At 32.4% G+C, this 21,316-nt stretch overlaps 5 protein-coding genes across 5 annotated transcripts; all 5 read right to left on the minus strand.

Moving 5' to 3' along the window:
- Positions 1-376: 376 nt before the first annotated feature.
- On the minus strand, positions 377-958 carry LOC108197779 (uncharacterized). Its single transcript, XM_017365482.2, has one exon. It carries the CDS (start codon positions 956-958, stop codon positions 377-379), a length of 582 nt encoding a protein of 193 aa, XP_017220971.1.
- Positions 959-5,728: 4,770 nt separating this feature from the next.
- LOC108223230 (uncharacterized) lies at positions 5,729-6,298 on the minus strand. Its single transcript, XM_017397380.1, has one exon. The coding sequence runs from the start codon at positions 6,296-6,298 to the stop codon at positions 5,729-5,731; it is 570 nt and encodes a 189-aa protein (XP_017252869.1).
- Positions 6,299-10,225: 3,927 nt separating this feature from the next.
- LOC108200174 (uncharacterized) lies at positions 10,226-10,798 on the minus strand. The gene has a single exon (XM_017368224.2). The coding sequence runs from the start codon at positions 10,796-10,798 to the stop codon at positions 10,226-10,228; it is 573 nt and encodes a 190-aa protein (XP_017223713.1).
- Positions 10,799-13,387: 2,589 nt separating this feature from the next.
- Positions 13,388-14,200, minus strand: LOC108223237 (uncharacterized). The gene has a single exon (XM_017397393.2). The coding sequence runs from the start codon at positions 14,123-14,125 to the stop codon at positions 13,553-13,555; it is 573 nt and encodes a 190-aa protein (XP_017252882.1). The 5' UTR covers positions 14,126-14,200; the 3' UTR covers positions 13,388-13,552.
- Positions 14,201-20,316: 6,116 nt separating this feature from the next.
- On the minus strand, positions 20,317-20,793 carry LOC108223246 (uncharacterized). Its single transcript, XM_017397405.1, has one exon. The coding sequence runs from the start codon at positions 20,791-20,793 to the stop codon at positions 20,317-20,319; it is 477 nt and encodes a 158-aa protein (XP_017252894.1).
- Positions 20,794-21,316: the final 523 nt, after the last annotated feature.

Raw genomic sequence — 21,316 nt, forward strand, 5'->3', positions numbered from 1 at the left:
TAAAAACCCTAGGATGACGCAGTCATTTGTTCACATAAACGCATTTCACGGCTAAAGCTTTAATCAATAAAAACGGATGAAAGATGATTGCATCAATCGCTTGTCAGGAGTCTGGCGCATTTCTGTAGGCAATTTATGTATTCCTTTTCTTTAATAAAGGAAAATATAGTTCAGAATTCAAAATGAAGTCATACAAATTATAATAAGTTTAAGATTAAGATTAACTGATATCAAGGCAAAGATATAACCAATTTGTATACACCAATGCAAATCAATTTCAAAAGAAAATAAATCCAGATTTTTCTTCAATCAATTTAACAGTTTACATTTGTGTCTCTAGCTAATTAGCAAACTACAACTGATCGCTTCCCCTCTTCTAACAAGAGAACTCCAAAGCACCATCCAGTGCAAAAAGTTCACAATTTAAACAACTTTTACACTGACATCCATCACCGCAACTCTTCCTCTGTTTCACAGCCTTTGTTGCAACTGGTATAACAGCTCCGTCAACTTTCATTCCAATCTGCACAGCAGGAGGCTTCACACCATCAGGCAACCTCTTCCCCGTTTCCATCACAACCCATTTCTCAACATCCATCGTCGACGATTCCAAAACAGTTTTCCAAGGAACTTCGGCCTTCCCCAAGAGCTGTGACTTTCGGGTTCTTCCAAAGAATGAAATTCCGCTCCTGCATCTAAGTTCAAAAATCACAGTTCCTTCTAATAGCATGCTCCTCATAGACTCTTTGGTTCCAAAACAATCTAAGGAGAAAGACTGGTTCCACACCATATTTGAAGATGACACTTCTCGGCTCTGGAATCGGACTCTGTTCTTGTTTCCTGCTGACATGTAGCATCTTACGAAAAAGCTGCTTCCTGTGGGAATAAGATCGGCATTTCTAGCTCTGATGACACTTAGCTCACAGCTAATAGCTGCTTGATCTTGAAATTTATCCATGCAAGATTATATAAACTGGTTAATAATTTTTGCTTATGCTTTTGTACGAGTGAGTGAAAGAGAGTTATGAATTTGATGAAGTTGAGGGAGTACTTTGTAGTATATATAGAGAGATTACAGTTAGTAATTAGCCACTTGATTAGTCTTGGTGTCATTTAAAATAGGGGTGTGCATGGTGCGGTTTGGTGCGGTTCCGGACATTAACCGTTACCAAACCGATGAATGCGGTTCGGTTCGGTTAATCATCATTAACCGTAACCGCACCAATTAAAACGGTTTTTCGGTTGCGGTTAACCATTAGTCGGTTGCGGTTTTTTTCCGGTTTTTCCACTATTATTTGCTACTCTTGTGCATAGTGATTTTTTAAAAAAAATATAAAATTTTCGTGAATATGTGCAATATGTTCGGTTACTATTTATTATTGTTTCTATACGAGGATATGGGAAACATTACATACTTTCATCTAAAAAACTTTAATACACAATAAAAACTAAAACATACATATTTTGACAAGAAATTAGATGATGTCAAGTCAATAAAATTACCCAAAATCAACTAATCATGAAATTCAAATAAAAAGTTTTCAAAAAGTACATAAATAAAAAAAGTAGAATAGGTTTCATAATAAAATTTGATTAGCAGATTAACAACAGAAATATTTCTGCTTTGTGGCAAATCACAATAGCTCTAGTTTTCGATCAAGCGCTCCTCCAAATATTTGGGTGCCCAGTTATTTAAGTGACTCAGCAAGTATGCAAGTATGGAAGCAGAACCTCCATATAAAATTAGATGTGAAGTTTTAAAATGACTAAGGTGCTTTATTAATATTATTAATATATATATATATATATATATTTCGGTTCGGTTAATTTCGGTGCGGTTTTAGCATAAAACCGAAAATAAAACCGCACCACTAATTTCGATTTTTTATCTCGGTTATTTTCGGTTTTATTTGCGGTTTGGTTTTTTCCGGTGTGGTTTTTCGGTTTTTTTAGGTTTTTTTTGCGGTTTCGGTTTTTCCTGCTCGCCCCTAATTTAAAATAACTAAAAGGTGTTGTCAACTTGTCCTTGATCAAGATTTTGGCTTATCATACTTGATAGGATCCAAATATGCTGATATGATAAAATATTTATATGTTCATGTGGACTGAAATTCACAAAATGAGATTTTGTTAAGAATCTGTGTGATCGGGCTGAAGATAAACAGGCACTAGCTAGAATCCATTAAAATTATGTTTTGTAAAGTCAAAAGATTGTCATCTTTGTGATCCCTGGGCAATCCATGTAGTGGGGGATGTGTAAGTTTACTGCATCCTTATCTACAAAGTCATTTTTAAAATTTCTGATTCATTATTTCTTAAGTTTTTCATGCTTCTTTATAAAATATATTGATCAAAATACAGTTGCTTTTTTAATATCAAGCATATTTTCTTTTCTTGATATGCTTAAATATTTGCTAGCTTATGTTGTCGACAATTAGTATTCAGTTACAAAATTTTCGTTTTATTTTTTAATAATTTGTCAATTATATTCCTATTTAAATTAAAATTCTGTCTGATTTTTAGAATACAATTTCATGCCGTTTCCTATTTAAATTAAAATTCTGTCTGATTTTTAGAATACAATTTCATGCCGTTCTTAAAATTATCCAATTACATGGATTAAAAATAAGTAAATGCATGGAAGATCTGCGTGGCGATGTTGCATTACACGTTAACATCGAGTAGAAATAGAAATATAAACACACCACTGATACTAATAGTTGACTAGTTGATGAAAATGGAAGTTAATATATATAATATCTGGGGGCAAGGTAAAAATATAATGGAGTCCCAACTACATACAGCACATAAGAAATCGAATTTCACAAAAGCCATATTGTTTTTTATCTTTCCAGTTTCCAATGAGTAAAGCACTGTTGAGCTATTTTATATGAGTCATATTCAAGAGAAAACTATTAATCAGAAAATTCTAAAAACTTCTATCATATTTATAGTATTAGTGAGAAAATTATTAATCAGAAAATTCTAAAAACTTCTATCATATTTATAGTATTAGTTAAGATTCAGTAATAAAACTGCATATAAAAAATATCTTATTTATGTATTATATTTTGAAATTACTTCTGAACACATACTTCTATAAACTAATAAAAAGAACGGCCCGTGTAACTTCACTCAAAAATTAAACGTTTTATCCTAAGAAGTTTTTGATAAATTTGAAATCCTTTTGTTTTACTTCTATACATTCCGGAGAAGACATGCATATCCACTGTGAAGATTACCTTTCGCCACTTGATGAGTCAAGGTGTCATTTAAATAATCAGTACTAAGTTACAAGTGCAGTACCGTCTTCGTCCTATTTTAGTTTTTTAAATATATCTTACAAGATTTTGCTTTAAAAAACTTCACTAATATGTTTAATATTATATGATTTGTGTGGTGTGAAATGCAGGAAATGAGATTTTGACAATGACTTGTGTGATCCGCTTTCCGTAAAGCTAGCTACTTTGTTCTATAAATTACATTTAATAATTTTGAAGAGTGTTCAAGCCATATAACTGATAGATAATCTATCTAGAATTGCAGTGGGGATCTATAAGAGCATCTCCAAGAGGCTCTTCATTTAGGCTCCTAACTTGAGATTTGAGGAGGGAGAAGCAAAATGTTGCTCCAAGAGACTCTTAAGTGGCTCTTAAATCTTAAGAGCCTCTTGTTTCTCTCTCCTCTCTCCTCAAAGTTAAGAGCCACCACATGGCTCCTAACTTATTTTTTCACAATAAAAAAATCTTTCCCTCCAATCAACCTCCATCTTTCCCTCTCTTTTGTTATAGTGGAGCCCAATATATGAATAAAATATGAAATAAAGAAGAGATGTAGAGAGTACTGTTGGAGTTTACACTCTTAACTTTGTCCTAAATTACTAAGAGCCACATTTTTTATATTATATTTAGGAGTCAACAAGGAGGCTCTTGGAGATGCTCTAAGTATCTATTATCTACATTATTTTCAACAACAAAAATATATGGCTAACTTTAAACGGCAAAAATATAATCAAGTCGAACAAGTACATGAATACATGGTCAGAAACATACAAGCATCTAGGTATACCGCTTATCATTATATACACCACTGGTCGATCATGTTTCTTATTTTTGAGAAATAAGTCAATTATTTTGAAAATTTTATACATTTATACTTTTTCTTTTTTTTGAGTAAAATTTATACTTCTTTTTTGAAAACGCATAATGTATTTTCATATATATGGAAAGTTAAAACTTAGTATTAAACATCTCAAACTAAAAACTATATAAATACGAAATTTTTCCTTAAACAAGTTCTTGTAAAAAAATTTAAGCCAAACGAAATAAGTTATTTAATTTCCCTATGTTATTTACATTTTTGCCAACTTCCATTGCACTAGGTTTTGACATTGTTACATTGCCGAGAGTTCGATGGGTTCCTGAAGAGCATTCAAAATGTGATTGGCTCTGTTGTCATGCAGAAAACTAATACTTCTAAAATTTTAAGTATTAGAGTAAGTTTTCAAATAAATCTTATGCTCCATATAAATAATCTCGGAACAAGCAATTGAGCTCACATGCACCGGAGCTGCCCTTAGCACTAAAACCCGATGAGTTGGTCGACACATTAGACTTAATAAGAAAGCAACGTTGGGGTCTTCATTAGTTGCAAAATCAAGATTCCAAATAATCCAGACTAATTAAGTAGTACAAGTTATCTACTAGATTTTGAGAATACTCTGGGCTAGAATAAAATATAAGTGAGCACTTCTTATTTTCGCCGTTGTGTTGTTTTCATATATTCATGCTCTTCGTAAGACATTTAAATTTCTATGGCCGGAAATGTAACAACTCCTAGAAAAACCCATCTAAGAATTATGTTCATAAACATCTGAAAATTGTGCAGTTGATCATGTAGCGTAATTGCTAGATTTTCTGTATACTTCTTTTTACTAGAGGGAGATTATAACAGACTATCCTTTTTGAAATGGTTTGATTTTTAAAAAGATTTTAAAAGAACAGTATAGGAATGAGAACGAGGGATATTTTACCCGAAGCAGAATACCTGTCCTACAATTCTTATAACAGACTATTCTTTTTGAAATGATTTGATTTTTAAAAAGGATTAAAGAGAACAATAATAATGTGATATGGAGAGAAAGTAGATCAAGACTTTTGGATGATAGACAGGAATGAGAACCAGGGATATGAAGATGAGTATTGCAAATGATTTGGAAGAAGGGTTTTGGTCCGTGACAACTGATTGTCAGGAGGCTTTATCTAACACACAGCTCCATTATCATTAGATCTGTATTTCAAGGGTATGAATTGAAACTTGTTTTTTTAAGTATCCGCTATAATTTTTTCCTATCCGCGGAAAATTTCCACGGATACTTAAAAAAACGAACTTTTAATCTGGACTCTTGAAATATTGATCCGACGCCCCTGAAAGTGTGTGTTAAATAATCTGTCCCTGACAATCAATTGTCAGGTATCAGGACCCGTTGGAAGAAATGATTTACTTATCAACTAGAAATGGATTCTCATTCCGTACCACAAAATGACTACTACAAATATAGATTTCAATTCCTGTTAATCGAGCTCATTAATCATAACCAACCAAACAACTCGTTTGATAAATTGACAGCAAATAGGAAAAAAAAAATCATTTCTTTCAAACAATCTCATATTTAACATTTGCAAATGATTCTGCATCCTAACTAATTAACTATGGGTGTCTCCTTTTCTTAAAAGAACTCCAAAGCAGCATCAATTGCAAATAAGTCACAGTTGACACAATCTTTACATTCGCATTTTTCGCCACATCTTTTAGTTTGTCTAATGGCCTTTGAAATTGCTGGCAGAGCTCCGCCAACTTTCATTCCGATTTGCACAGCCGGAGGCTTCACACCGTCTGCTAAACTCTTTCTCGAATTCATTACAATCCATTTCTCAGTATCCATCGTTGACGACTCGTAAACAGTTCTCCACGGTACCTCCGATTTTCCTAGGAGCTGTGACTTTCTTCTTCCGAAAATTGAAATTCTGCTCCTCCATCTAAGCTCAAAGCTCACGGTTCCTTCAGAGAGCATGCTGCTCATACACTCTTTGGTTCCGAAACAATCTAAGGAGAAAGATTGGTTCCACGCCATATTTGATGATGATACTTCTCTGGTCTCGAATCGAACTCTATTCTTGTTTCCTGCAGACATGTAACATCTCACGAACAAGCTCCCCGTGGAATTAAATTCGATGTTTCTGGCTTTTTTGATACTTAATTCACAGCTCAAAGCTGCTTGATCTTGAAATTTATCCATGTATAATTATATGGATTATGTGTGTTTGTTGATATTAGTATGAGTAGAAGAGAGTTATATATGAATTTGATGGAGTAGCTTATGGACAGCTTTGCTCTACTTATAGAGATAGAAAATGCATGCACTTGGAGATTACTTTTAGCCATTTGATTAGTCTCTGTTTGTTTTAAATAATTTGAAGTTATCAACGTCCCACTCAAATACTTTAGTATACTTTACAAGATGTTGGAGTCTTGGAGATTGTTATAATACTCAAGGTAAAAGATACATGCACCATATTATAAGTTTTTCGTGGAGTGAAACACAACAGGTATTCAAAAATGATTTTGACAAGGATTCGTGTGATCGGCTAAAAGATGAATAACATTTGCTAGATTTGATTAGATTGTTGAGCTTAATTAATGACTGGATATTCAAATATTCATGTCAAATGCAAACTCCACGGATGATCCTTCTAGTGGGAGTTCATACGTGTTTCCTTGCTTTAATTCCACTACTACAAAAAAGAAAACTACTACAAAAAGAGATAAGCGAGGAGCATCAGGTGATCATTAACAACAAAATTAAACTCATGTTTAAGGTGCTAAATTTGGAGGGCTCTAATTAGTTTGATGCTTAAATAAATATGCAGCGGTCACAAAATATATATGCAGCAACCAACCTTGAACCCAGAGACTATAAAATGATAGGTGAAACCAGACAACTATGTTGAAATATTGGATCATTTTATTCTTAGTGTATTCAGATTTGAATTCGAGATTATTTTATTCAAATATAAATCAATTTTTAATATTTGATATCCGAATCTAAATCGGATATAAGTAAATATCATGGTTACGTAGTTTGTAATTCATCGAATTGATCCACTAGTATTAAATATCATTAGTATTTCAACTATTCAAATAATTTTCTTGTCTAAGTTAATTAACTTAATACCGCCAAAACATAATTAATACTTATGCAACAAAAATGATATACGTATAATTTATTAAGAATATACAATGATAATTAATGAATCACACTGTATATTCATTTTTTGTGAAAATTTAAACCTAGATAAGCAAATTAAAAATTTATATAATAGTGATTATTTACTTTAAAATTTAATGAGTTAAGGATATAATCATTGATTATATTTGGATATTCAACTAGCTAGAATCAGTACATAAATATACTATGAGATCTAATCTAAGCAGGATATAAATATACAGGGTAGCACTCCATAATATACCCTCTTATATGGAGTTACATAACACATTATTATAAATATAGACATAATATATATTCTATTATATTTTTTATGTAATATAATTACAAATTTTGATTATTAAACAAAAAACTAAGTTATACAATTTTTTTATTCCATAAATCATCTAAAATTATGCAATATCTCAACAAGATTCTATAACAGAATAATAATCATCCATAATTATTCTGTTGTAGAATCAATTTCGAAAATATACTTTTTTCATCAAATTTTAAGTGTTAAATTACTTAAAACATATATTTGTTATAGTATCCTATATTATAATCACGTTTTATATGTATTCTATAATACAATTTATAATAAAATTGATAATTTGCAATGGTGTACTATGTAACTCTACATAAGGAGTCCTTCCCTGAAATGTTGGCCTAAATATACATACTTGAAATTATGTTTTATTCGAATTTAACAGCTAGATATAAATTATATATAAAACAAATATGAGATATCATATTTTCAAGTTAAACATAAATCGAGGTAGGGAGATATTAGAATGTTTATATTAATGAATTAGTTATATCAATTAAACCATCATATGTGATATTTAGAATAATTTTGATAATAAACCTGAATGATACATATTTTTCATAAAATAAATGGGCTGTAATTATTGGACGTGAATGTGTATAAAATATGTTAACTTATGATTCTTAAAATTATCCAATTTCATGAATTTAAAATTGAATATATGAATGTCTACAAAATATGTAGGCTCTTGAAATTATCCAATTTCATGGATTTAAAATAGTTAAATGTATAAAAGAACTGCGCGGCTTTAACTGGTGCATTACACGTTATAAACGGTGTGTACAGATATAAAAACATCCCTAATACTAAATAGTTGACTAGTTGATGTAAATGGAAGTTACTATAATATCTGGGGCAAGGCAAAACTCTAATGGAGTCCCAACTATAGAGAGCACACAAGAATCGAATTTCACAAAAGCCATATTGTTTTTGATCTTTCCAGTTTCCAAAGAGTAAATCACAATTGAGCTATTTTATATCGAAAAAGTAAATATAATACGTACCACATATATATTTTTATGGGTTTTGGTCCATGACAATCCGTGGAAATTTTCCGCGGATAGGGAAGTCCTTATCCGCGGAAATTATAGCAATACTTAAAAAACGAAGTTTTAATCTGGATCCCTGAAATAGAGATCCGACGACCCTGGAAGTGTGTGTTAAATAACATGTTCCTGATAACCGATCGTCGGGACCAGGACCCTATTTTTATATATTCGTCCTATTATCTTTTGATACATTCGGAATCCTTTTGTTGTACTTATATTGTGTAGAGAAGACATGCATATCCACTCTCAACATTACTTTTTAGCCACTTGATCAGTGTGGGTGTCATCTAAATAATTAAAGTACAAGTGTAGTACCGTCTTCGTCCTATTTTAGTTATTTTAATATACCTTACAAGATTTTGCTTTATAAAATTTCATTAATATGTTTAATATACGATCTATTTAAGAATTTAGATATCATTTCAAATTATGAATTTGATAAAGTGACATGTTTGAATATAGAGAAAAAATTGAATTTGAATTTCATATTTAAATAGAATTTGAAATGACAGCTCAAATCTGAAATATTTAAAATTTAAGACAAAATATGTGCACATAGACACAATCTTGTATGCATGATTTGTTTTGAGTGAAATGCAGCAAATGATTTGACAAGGACTTGTGTGATCCGCTTTCCCTAAAGTTACTTTCTTCTATAAATTGTATTAATAATTTGTAGAATCCTACTAGAATTGCAGTGGGGATCTATAAGTATCTTATCATGATCTACATTATTATCAGCAACAAAAACATATGGCTAGGTTTAAATGGCAAAAATGTAATCACGTCCAATAAATACAATACATGGTCAGAAACATACAAGCATCTGAGTTAGTATACTCCTTGTATGTTGGATGTCTCTTTATGTTATTTAATTAATTCTATATGTTATTTGCATTTTTGCCAACTTCTATTGCTTTTGTTCTGACATTTTTACCTTGCCATAGACTTCGATGGGTTCCTGCGCTCGCTGCCCAAGCACTAAAACCTGATAAGTTGGTTGAAACTTGAAACATCAGACTTAATAAGAAAACAACGTCGGGGTCTTCATTAGTTGCAAAATTAAGATTACAAATAATCGAGACTAATTATTTACAAGTTATCTATTAGGTTTTGAACACCAAAAAAGTTTTGTCTAACATTGTTGCAGCAGGAACGTGTCGACATACAGTCTGGAACCCGATCCCATTTGGTGAAATCTTTTCATAATTTAACTGAGCTGGGTAATTCGGATCAGTGATCTTCCACACAAAGGTAAGGAGGCTGGAACAACTCTTGCACTCTGATTTTGAGAACACTCTGGGCTAGAATATTCCGGCATTGGGCTAGACTATACTTTTATTCATAAAAGAAATTTTAAAAAAAAATGTGTAGAAACATGTTTTTTCCATCTCAAATTTCATATAAAAAGTAATAGTAACACTTACTAAACTAAGGGAATATTAATATAATTTAGAGAAGAAATTTAGTAAATTAAAGGTAGTAAGCGGGAAAAAATTATAATTTCTTTCAAACAATCAAATATACTTTACATTGCATCTAATTGTTCCTCCTAAATAATTAACTACAGGGTATCTCCGTTTCTTAAAAGAACTCCAAAGCAGCATCTAGTGCAAATAATTCACAGGTGACACAATTTTTACATTCACATTTTTCGCCACATCTTCTATTTTGTCTCATGGCCTTTGGGATTGCTGGTAGAGGCCCGCCAAGTTTGATTCCGATTTGCACAGCCGGAGGCTTCACACCGTCTGCTAAACTCTTTCTCGAATTCATTACAATCCATTTCTCTCTATCCATCGTCGATGACTCATAAACAGTTCTCCATGGTACCTCCGCTTTTGCTAGGAGGTGTGACTTTCTTCTTCTTCCGAAAATTGAAGTTCTGCTCCTCCATCTAAGCTCAAACATCACAGTTCCTTCAGATACCATGCTGCTCATAGACTCTTTGGTTCCAAAACAATCTAAAGAGAAAGATTGGTTCCACGCCATATTTGATGATGATACTTCTCTGGTCTCGAATTGAACTCTGTTCTTGTTTCCTGCAGACATGTAGCATCTCACGAACAAGCTCCCCATGGAATTGAATTCAATGTTTCTGGCTCTTTTGATACTTAATTCACAGCTCAAAGCTGCCTGATCTTGAAATTTATCCATGTATAAATATATGGACTATGTGTGTTGATATTAACTAGTATGAGTAGAAGAGAGTTATGAATTTGATGGAGTAGCTTAGGGACGGCTTTGCTCTACTTATAGAGATGGAAAATGCATGCACTTGGAGATTACTCTTAACCATTTGATTATTCTCAGTGTGTTTTAATTAAAAGTTATCAACGTCCCACTTAAATATTTAAGTATAATTTAGAAGATGATGGAGATAATTATAATACTCAAGGGTAAAGGATACATGCACAATATTATAAGCTTTTTGTGGAGTAAAACACAGCAGATATTCAAATATGATTTTGACAAAGATTCGTGTGATCGGCTAAAAGATGAATGCACTTGCCAGATCTGATTAGATTGTTGAGCTTAGTTAATGATTAGGATATTCAAATATTAATGCATGTCAAATGCAAACTCGCTCCACGGATGATCCTCCTAGTGGGAGTTCATATTTATTGATGTGTTTCTTTGCTTTAATTCCACTACTACGAAAAAGAAAACTACTACAAAAAAGAAAAGCGACGATCATCAAGTTTTCATTAACAACAAAATTAAAGTTATCATTAATAACAAAATTAAACTGAAGGTGCTAAATTTGGATGCCTCTAATTAATTTGATGCTTAAATCATATGCATGCAGTGGTCACAAAATATCATTTTTTTTATTATAACCGTTACGATTCTCCGAATTTGATCCATTAATATTAGTTATCAATTATCATTATTATTTCAACAATTTGAATAATTATCTAAATCTAAAATAAACATAATGTTGTAAGAACATAAATAATAATTATGAATTAAACATGATACATGTATAATTTATTAAATATATATGAATTAATGCATTGATAGTCACGGTGAATATTTATTTTTTGTGAAAATTTAAAGTTAGATAAGGAAATTAAAAACATATATAATAATGAATATTTGCTTAAAAATGTAACGAATTAAAAATATAATCTACATATGAGTCCAGATCAAATACGAATCCTTTATTATATTCAGATATTTGACTAGAATAATTTCATATATTATGAGACTTAATCTGAGCGGGAATATAAATACTCATATCTGAGAACACATATGTTATTATATTTTAATTTTCCGCTTAGATATGAATCATATATAAAACAAATATGAGATATCATATTTTCGATTAAACATAAACCAAGATATCGAGATATTGGAATGTTTATATTGATGAACTAATATATTTATATTGATTAAATCATGATCATATGTGATATTTGGAATAATTTTGATAATAAATTTAGACAATACAGTATTTTTCGTTAAATAAAAAGGATGTAATTATTGGACGTGAATGTGTACAATGCTTCTTAAAATCATCAAGTTCCATGGATTTAAAATAGTAAAATATATGAAAGACCTGCGTGGCTTTGTTGCATTACACGTTAACACTGTGTACAAATATAAACACACTACTAATGACTAATGAGTAATACTGATAGTTGACTAGTTGAGGAAAGTGGAAGTTACTATAAAAATATCTGGGGGCAAGGCAAAACTATGGTGTCCCAACTATATAGAGCACACAAGAAATCGAAGATTACTAATGTCACAAAAGCCATATTGTTTTTGATCTTTCCAGTCTCCAAAGAGTAAATCACAATTGAAATATTTTATAATATGAAAATTAACTACTTCACTCTATTATTATCTTCAATTTTCTTATTTTGTTTAATTCTTAATTTCTATGTCCAACTCAAATGTAAACATTTGGGTAGGAAAAAAAAATATATTACGAGATTTTGCTTTATAAAACTTTATTAATATATATTTAATATTATGGTCTATTTGAAAATTTAAATTTCATTTGAAATCCTGAATTTAATCACATAACATGTTTGGGGAAATACAATGTTGGATTTAAATTTCATTTGAAATCCACAACATTCAAATAAAATTTTAAATGAAATATATAATTACAAACACAATTTTATATGATTTGTACATCAAGTTTTGACAAGGACTTGTGTGATCCGCTGTCCCTTTAGTTTTTTTATAAGGACTACAAACGGTTAGTTCTACTTTGTTCTAAAAATTATATTTAATAAATTTGAAGATTGTTCAAGCCAAAATTGATAATCTTTGTAGAATTGCAGAGGCGATCGGATGTATAAGTATTTTATCATCTACATTCTACATCATTATCATTTATCAGCAACAAAAACATATGGCTAGGTTTAAATGGCAAAAATGTAATCAGGCCCAACAAGTACAACACATATATGGTCAGAAACATACAAGCATGAAGCATCTAAGTTATTAAGTATACTCTAGACTAGTTAACTAACTAATATCCAGTTGGATATTTAATATAATTAAATTAGTAAACTAAGCTAATAAACTAAGGGGCCGTTTGTGCAAATTTAAAACGAATTAAGAAATGTAGAAACCAGGTTGCTTCCGACAAACAAACAGGCACTAAGTCATGTACAAGCTTCATCGATATCCTCAACATGATGTGTTTAAGGTAGCACATAAATAAAGATTTAAAGTATGACCCTGCAATCAACGTTTGGTTCCTTGGTTCATGAATGTAAATAATTCACGAGTTGTTTTGATGATGTATCAGACTCTCAGTTATGTAACTGCATGATTTCATTAAAGTTATTGAGAAAGAAAGAAATCACAATTTCTTAAAACAATTAAATAAGGGATTAAATAATTGCATTGTATATAATCTTATATGCTAACTATGGAGCCTATGTTTTTCTAAAAGAACTCCAAAGCAGCATCCAGCGCAAATAATTCACAGTTAACACAACTTCTACATTGACATCTAGCACCACAACTTTTGTTTTGTGTCATGGCATTTGGGATTGCTGGCAGAGCCCCGCCAAGTTTGATTCCGATTTGCACAGCAGGAGGCTTCACACCGTCAGCTAAGCTCTTTCTCGAATTCATTACAATCCAGTTCTCAGTATCCATCGTCGATGACTCGTAAACAGTTCTCCATGGGACCTCAGCTTTTGCTAGGAGTTGTGACTTTCTTTTTCTTCCGAAAATTGAAATATTGCTCCTCCATCTAAGCTCGAAGATCACGGTACCTTTAAATAGCATGCTGCTCATAGACTCTATAGTTCCGAGACAATCTAAAGAGAAAGATTGGTTCCACGCCATGTTTGATGATGATACTTCTGTTGTCTGGAATCGAACTCTGTTCTTGTTTCCTGCAGACATGTAGCATCTTACGAACAAGCTCCCCGTGGAATTAAATTCGATGTTTCTGGCTTTTTTGATACTTAATTCACAGCTCAAAGCTGCTTGGTCTTGAAATTTATCCATGTATAACTATATGGACTGTGTGTTTGTTGATATTAGTACGAGTAGAAGAGAGTTATGAATTTGATGGAGTAGCTTAGGGACGGCTTTGCTCTACTTATAGAGATACAAAATGCATGCACTTGGAGATTACTTTTAGCCATTTAGTCTCTGTTTATTTTAAATAATTTGAAGTTATCAACGTCCCACTTAAATACTTTAGTATACTTTACAAGATGTTGGAGTATGGGAGATTATTATATATAATACTCAAGGTAAAAGATACATGCACCATATTTTAAGTTTTTCGTGGAGTGAAACACAACAGGTATTCAAAAATGATTTTGACAAGGATTCGTGTGATCGGCTAAAAGATGAATAGCATTTGCTAGATTTGATTAGATTGTTGAGCTTAATTAATGACTGGATAGTGGATATTCAAATATTCACGTCAAATGTAAACTCCACAGATGATCCTCCTGGTGGGAGTTCATATGTGTTTCTTTGCTTTAATTCCACTACTACAAAAAAGAAAACCACTACTCAGGTGATCATTAATTCACAACAAATTTAAACTCATGTTTAAGGTGCTAAATTTGGATGGCTCTAATTAATTTGTTTCCTGTGGAATTACATTCGACGTTTCTGGCTTTTATGACACTTAGGCTGTGTTCCCTTGGATGAAATGAAATGAGGGGAGAATGAAATAAAATTTGTACTATAAACTGGGAGTGATTAGAGAAATTGACTATAATTTTCATTCATTCAATCATTCCATTCCAACTATTTAAACTACAACCCACATATTTTGGAAGCAATGTTCATTTCATTTGTTCATCATATTTACCTATCATCTTCATCATAAAAAGTTTTAACTCACTCATATTTAATCATTATTATCTCGTACTTTCTACTTTTTCCATAAAACTTCTCTATATGTTTTCATTTCATTCTCCCCTCATTTCATTCAATCCAAGTGAACGCAACCTTAGTTCACAGCTCAAAGCTGCTTCATCTTAGAAATTTATCCATGTATAACTATATGGACTATGTGTGTTTGTTGATATTCGTACGAGTGAGTGGAAGAGAGTTATGAATTTGATGCAGTAGCTGAGATTGGGCTCTTCTCTACTTAGACACACAAAATGCATGCATTTAGGAATTACTTTTAGCCATTTAACTAGTCCAGCTTAGACCTTAGTGTCGTTTAAATGATTTAAAATTATCAACATCCCACGTAAAATACTTAGGTGTCCTTCTTGTTGAGCTTAATAGGTTGATGGGATATTCAAAGATCGTCAATGCTTGATTAATACTAGTATATTCAAAGTTTGTCAAGGCAATATCCAGGGAGGATCCTTCTAGTGGGGGTTTATATGTGTTTCTTTTCTTTAATTCCACCACTACAGATAAAGAGCGAGAAGCATCAAGTGATTATTAACGGAGTTAAGCTCATAGTTAAGGACCTATATTTGGATAGCTCCAATGATTTTGACGCTAAAATAAACATTCATGGTCACAAATTATGCTTAAAACAAACGATTAGATATATGGAAACGAAAAGTCATTATTAACAGTATAATTTATTATTCAATTTCCTGTGCAATTTCTATAATTAAGTTGTTAGATAACTAATTCTCTAATGTCCATTTTTCCATTTTTTGAGATATAGTTTTATTTTCGTGTTCATAATTATTCGTAATTAAATATGGGAACATCGGAGACTCGTTCAAATTCGAATTTACAGCCACAAACCTAATTAACTCTAATATCAGAATTAAGTAATCGATTTTCTCAAAATTTCGAGATCCATGAAACAGGGAATGATAGGAGCATACAGTATTGTATTCCAGGAGAAGTGATCAATACTGCATTATTGCTTATAAAATCACATTAAACCCAACGGCCAAGGCTGCAGCTACGTGGCTATATTGCATTACACGTTGACATTGCACAAGATAAGCAGTACGGTAACAATCGACCAATACAATAAAACACGAGAAAATTGTTTATTACTGTTATAATATCAAAGAATTAAAATTTAACAATCAACTGTAGCTATATATGGGTGCCAGGAAGGAGGTCAAATACTTGTATAATGTATAAGTATATATATATTAGCAGGAGCCATAACTTTTTCGAAGTTTCGAAGAGGTGAATATCGTAAAAGTTCCTTTTCTTTTGACCCATTAGGTTTTGACCCATTAGGATGACTATTTTAGAAAGACAAGTTGATTGAATTTATTTATATGAAGTTTATGCATGCAAAATGATATTTGACTCACACATGCACGGAGAACACAGCAAAATTAATAGAATAGTTGTGTTGATTTTGTGGATCTAATGTCTCACAAGAAATAAGAAATATTTCACGTAAAATGGCAGTTTGGTTAAATCTGTTGAGTGGTGGGTTCAACCCAAGTCCTACGTCAGGAAGATGTATTTTGAAAATAAGCACCCAAACAACTCCATCAGTATGAGACCTTTTGGGAGGAGCCCGAAAACAAATACGTGCGGGCTTGGCCACAGTCCAGAGCGGACAATATCATACTAATGCGGAGTTAACGGGTGTTGTGCGGCCCAACAAGTGGTATCAGAGTCGATGGTTAAGAAGTTGATCCTATGGGTTGCGGGCTGTAGTTGTGTGGTGTGGGAGGCTCTCCAGAACTGCGATTGGAGGTCATTGACGGCTTATGTCGAAAGTCTTTCCAACTAAGGTGGTCGGACGGCGTGTCCTGCAAGATGAGGAACCAATGAGTAGCGGCGGTATAAGGGTCACAAGATTAGTGGTTCTTGGATTGAGGGGAGATTGTTGAATAGGTTCAACCCAAGTCCCAGATTGGAAAGATAAAGAAGATTTATCTAGGATATAAGCTGCCAAAGAACTTCATTAGTACGAGGCCTTTTGGGAAGAACCCGAAAACAAATCCGTACGGGCTTGGCCACAGCCCAGAGCGGACAATATCATCTTAATGCGGAGTTAACGGGTGTTGTGCGGCCAACAAAATCGAGAATAATATTATTATTATATAAAATTGAGAAGTTGATTATAAGTGACGGAGTGCGACAATGTCAGTTGTAACACCATCATCCGCGAAAATCTTATAAATAAAATAAAGGATTAATTATCAAACGGGTTAAATATCAAAGTGGTCACTGAAGTGGATGTCATATATCACTTCGCTCATTGATCTTAACGGGGTATCATTGATAGCTTATAGCGGTTGGATCTTGAAGTCTAGCCATGAAGAAAATGAGATGGATTTAATTTGGATGAAGAAAATGAGGCTAGAGAGCAATGCTATATAAAGAGAGAAAAGGGTGCATCAACTTGACATGTGTCCCTGTAATTACAAAGAAGTATCAAGTTGAGTGACTAAACAAACACATGTTTGTAGTGGAGTGAAATAATGCATCAAGTGAATTTCTCAAAGATTTGTGTGATGGGCTAAATATATGTTAATCCCCACTAACTAGATTAATTGAAATATTTTCCAGAGTATTATTTTCCAAGGCAACATCCCCAGATAAAATAGTTATAGTAGTTGTAGTGGGGAGTCCAGATACATGAGTATCTTACTGTTTGATTTTACAAATATAGAGGTAGGAACATAATATGAGCCTAATCATGCTTCCAATGTACACTGGTACGATTGTACTTATGGGCACTCCTGGTATTTAACCATTTGTTTTGCACTTCATCACATGTATTATTTATATTAGCTTATAACCCGTGCTTCACACGGGCGACCGATCATATAATTTTAATGTTTATATTTATAAGCTTAATTAATATCATTTTATTTGTGTTATTTTATTAAATAAATAAAACAGTATTAGATTATATTAGTCGATTTCATATGTGAATGTTTATTTATAAGCTTAATATAATTTTTTTAATGTTTTTTTATTAATTAAATAAAATGTTATTAAATTATATTAGTGGATTGGTTATATTAACTTTTGAAAGTTTGTCTTGTGGAATATTTTTCTATATTATAAAATATTAATATTAACAATCAATTTGTTTTTCCATATGTGAATGTTTTCTTAATATTAATATATGATAATGTGGTTTTTGATTAATATTACCTCATATTATTCATATTTCATTGCATAGCACAGCACAGAATTCGAGAATCTCGTGTTCGTTCGACACTAAATAAAAAATAAATATTATATTATATGTAAATATAATAAATAATACTATTATTTAGGTATTAATTTTATTTTATAATTGTAGAATTATTTAAAATTGATATTGTATATGTTGTAAATATATAAATAATATTTAGATAAATTTTTTTCATTAAATTAATTTAAAATAACCTAAATATTATTTAAAAATACACCTTGTTCGCGAACTGTTCGTGTTCGGTTCGGTTCGACATGTTCGCGAACCGTTCGTATTCGGTTCGGTTTGAGGTGGTGGCGCATGTATGTTCACTCCGGACCAAACCGACGCTATTAACCGGACGAATTGTTACTTCGTCATGCCTCTTATCACCTTCAAGTTCACCACTCACCTGAACCCTTTTAAAATGAACTATCTCTTCGTCGCTGGAGACGTGATTTCGAAGTACGTTATCGGTTTGATTCTAGGGGTTTGGGTTTACTTCTTCGGTGGAAGCTACGAGTGGTGCATCACTGGCTTCTCTTTGTCAACTATAAACAACAAGGTCATCGTCGGAGTGCCGCTCATGAGAGCCATGTATGGGTCCTTGGGGGAGGACCTGGTGATTCAATCTGCGGTTCTGCAGTCGATTTTTTGGGTTATGATTTTACTGTTTATGCTCGAAATTAAGACTAAAATGCAACATGTGTGCCTGTGGTATGGCCATTGTGCAGTTTGTGTACTTATGGTTTGGAAACTAGCGAATTGCATGTTGTGATATCCTAAACTGTGCAAAGTGTGTGCTGACGTTAAGTTGGTGACTAACACCGTTAGAGTGTACGTTGCACAGTGCACAACAACGTCTGCTTTCCCCTCCCACAGTTTATATAGCTTGCACTAGTAATGTTCCAGCATTTGTAATGTCTTTTGTTTAAAAATCATGGACGAATTACGTATGTGTCGGCTGCTTTTTCCTCCTTTTTCACATTACTTTTACTCCGCCATGTCCTTTTTATATTAAAATTAATAAGGCATGTATATAATAAATTACTTTATTGTATATCTAAATTCACAATTCAAAAAATATTTTTATTGTAAATTTCTACATATGCTAAAAAAAATTATACTCAAAATCAAGCTGCTATAACACCTGCATATACGCCAAGCTGCTGAAAAGTCGATTCTACCCTTCAACAACTAACAGTGTTAGAAGTTGATGGTTGGAAGTACACAGTTTGCACAGCTTTAGATACCATAGCATGCAATTTGCTAGTTTCCATATTATATAGGTACACAAAGTGCACAATGTTAACAGCACAGGTACACGGGTTACATTTTAGTCCGAAGTTAAACAGTACATGAAAAAAAACAACTCCTTTTAACTTGACCAAATTAAACGCAAATCTGCACAAAGAAACAACTGAGGGAGCGGAGTAAGGAAATGAAAGATTCTAACATCACGTGATATAATAGATTTTATTGATATTTTTAGTACTTAGGATGTGCAAAATATTAATATCGAACATTTGTAAGAGCAACTCCAATACTTTAACTTGACATTCAATGATCAACATCTTCTGAGGGTAGTCAAATTTGTCATATAAAAATATATCATTTTTTTAATTTTCATCATCGATTTTTATCTTCCATTTTCAAACAATCAATAATACGATGAATATTGACGATTTCTATTCATGATTAATATATTTATAAAATATTTACAAGTATTTTGTAACATTAATATATGTGGTGATCATCTTATTTCGATAGGTTTGCATCCCGGTGTGTGAACATACAACATAATTACAGGATGTCTAGAAGGATTGTCGTTGGAGGAATTAAGCAAAAGAGCAGGGCACATATCGGTTCTTTGCTTTCGTAAATGAATTTGGCAATAGGTACCGAAATTCATGGTAGAATGTTATACACCGTCACTATCCAGCATTTTGAAGGATTTTGCTAAGGAATATGGTTCAATGGATTCTTAAACTAACTTATATTAATGCATTGAATCTGTAGCACAAGACAATGAGATAACACATAAACAAATATTGCATGCATTTGAACAAGTCTATACTAAGTTCTACAAAATTGTCAGAGTCTAATAACATGAGAACTCCAAAGCTGCATCTAATGCAAATATTTCACGTTCCTCTAAAATTTCCCCACCACTGCTTTTCCTATGGTTTAAAGCTTTTTGAGCTCCAGTAACTCTCATTCCAACTTCAATAGCAGGGGGCTTCACACCCTCAGGCAACCTCCTTTTCGGATTCATCACAATCCATTTCTCGATATCCATCGTCGATGATTCATAAACGGTGTTCCAAGGAACCTCGGCTTTTCCCAGGAGTTGTGACTTTCCTGTTCTTCCAAAAAATGAAGTTCCGCACCTCCTTCGGAGTTCAAACATCACGCTTCCTTCCAGCAGCATGTTGCTCACGGATTCTTCGGGTCCGAAACAATCGAAAGAGAAGGATTGGTTCCACGCCATATTAGATGATGATACTTCTTTCGTCTCGAATCGAACTCGTTTCCTGTCTCCTGCTGACATGTAGCATCTTATAAACAAGCTACCCATGATATTCAATTCGATGTTTCGGGCCTTTTTGATTGTGAGTTGATAGCTGATAGCGGTTGGATCTTGAAGTCTAGCCATGAAGAAAATGAGATGGATTTAATTTGGATGAAGAAAATGAGGCTGGAGAGCAGTGCTATATAAAGAGAGTAAAGGGTGCATCAACTTGATATGTGTCCCTGTAGTAACAAAGAAGTATCAAGTTGATGAAAAGTTGACAAGATTCTGGACTAAACAAATTAACACATGTTTTTATTATATAATATCATTATGATTGTAGTGGAGTGAAATAATGCATCAAGTGAATTTCTCAAAGATTTGTGTGATCGATCGATCGGCTAAATATATATTTATCCCCACTAACTAGATTGAATGAAATATTTTCTAAGATTTTCCCAGGTAGCATCCATAGTTATGGTAGCTGTAGTGGGGAGTCCAGATACATGAGTATCTTACTGTTTAATTTTATAAATATAAAGGTAAGAACATAAAATGAGCCTAATCATGCTTCCAATACACTCGTACA

Source organism: Daucus carota, chromosome 1 (assembly GCF_001625215.2).
Source record: "Daucus carota subsp. sativus chromosome 1, DH1 v3.0, whole genome shotgun sequence".
NCBI lineage: Eukaryota > Viridiplantae > Streptophyta > Magnoliopsida > Apiales > Apiaceae > Daucus > Daucus carota.

Excerpts from the sequence above, each read along its gene's own strand:
- LOC108223230 (XM_017397380.1), bottom strand. The coding sequence starts at position 6,298 with ATGGATAAATTTCAAGATCAAGCAGCTTTGAGCTGTGAATTAAGTATC.
- LOC108223246 (XM_017397405.1), bottom strand. The coding sequence starts at position 20,793 with ATGGGTAGCTTGTTTATAAGATGCTACATGTCAGCAGGAGACAGGAAA.
- LOC108200174 (XM_017368224.2), bottom strand. The coding sequence starts at position 10,798 with ATGGATAAATTTCAAGATCAGGCAGCTTTGAGCTGTGAATTAAGTATC.
- LOC108223237 (XM_017397393.2), bottom strand. The coding sequence starts at position 14,125 with ATGGATAAATTTCAAGACCAAGCAGCTTTGAGCTGTGAATTAAGTATC.
- LOC108197779 (XM_017365482.2), bottom strand. The coding sequence starts at position 958 with ATGGATAAATTTCAAGATCAAGCAGCTATTAGCTGTGAGCTAAGTGTC.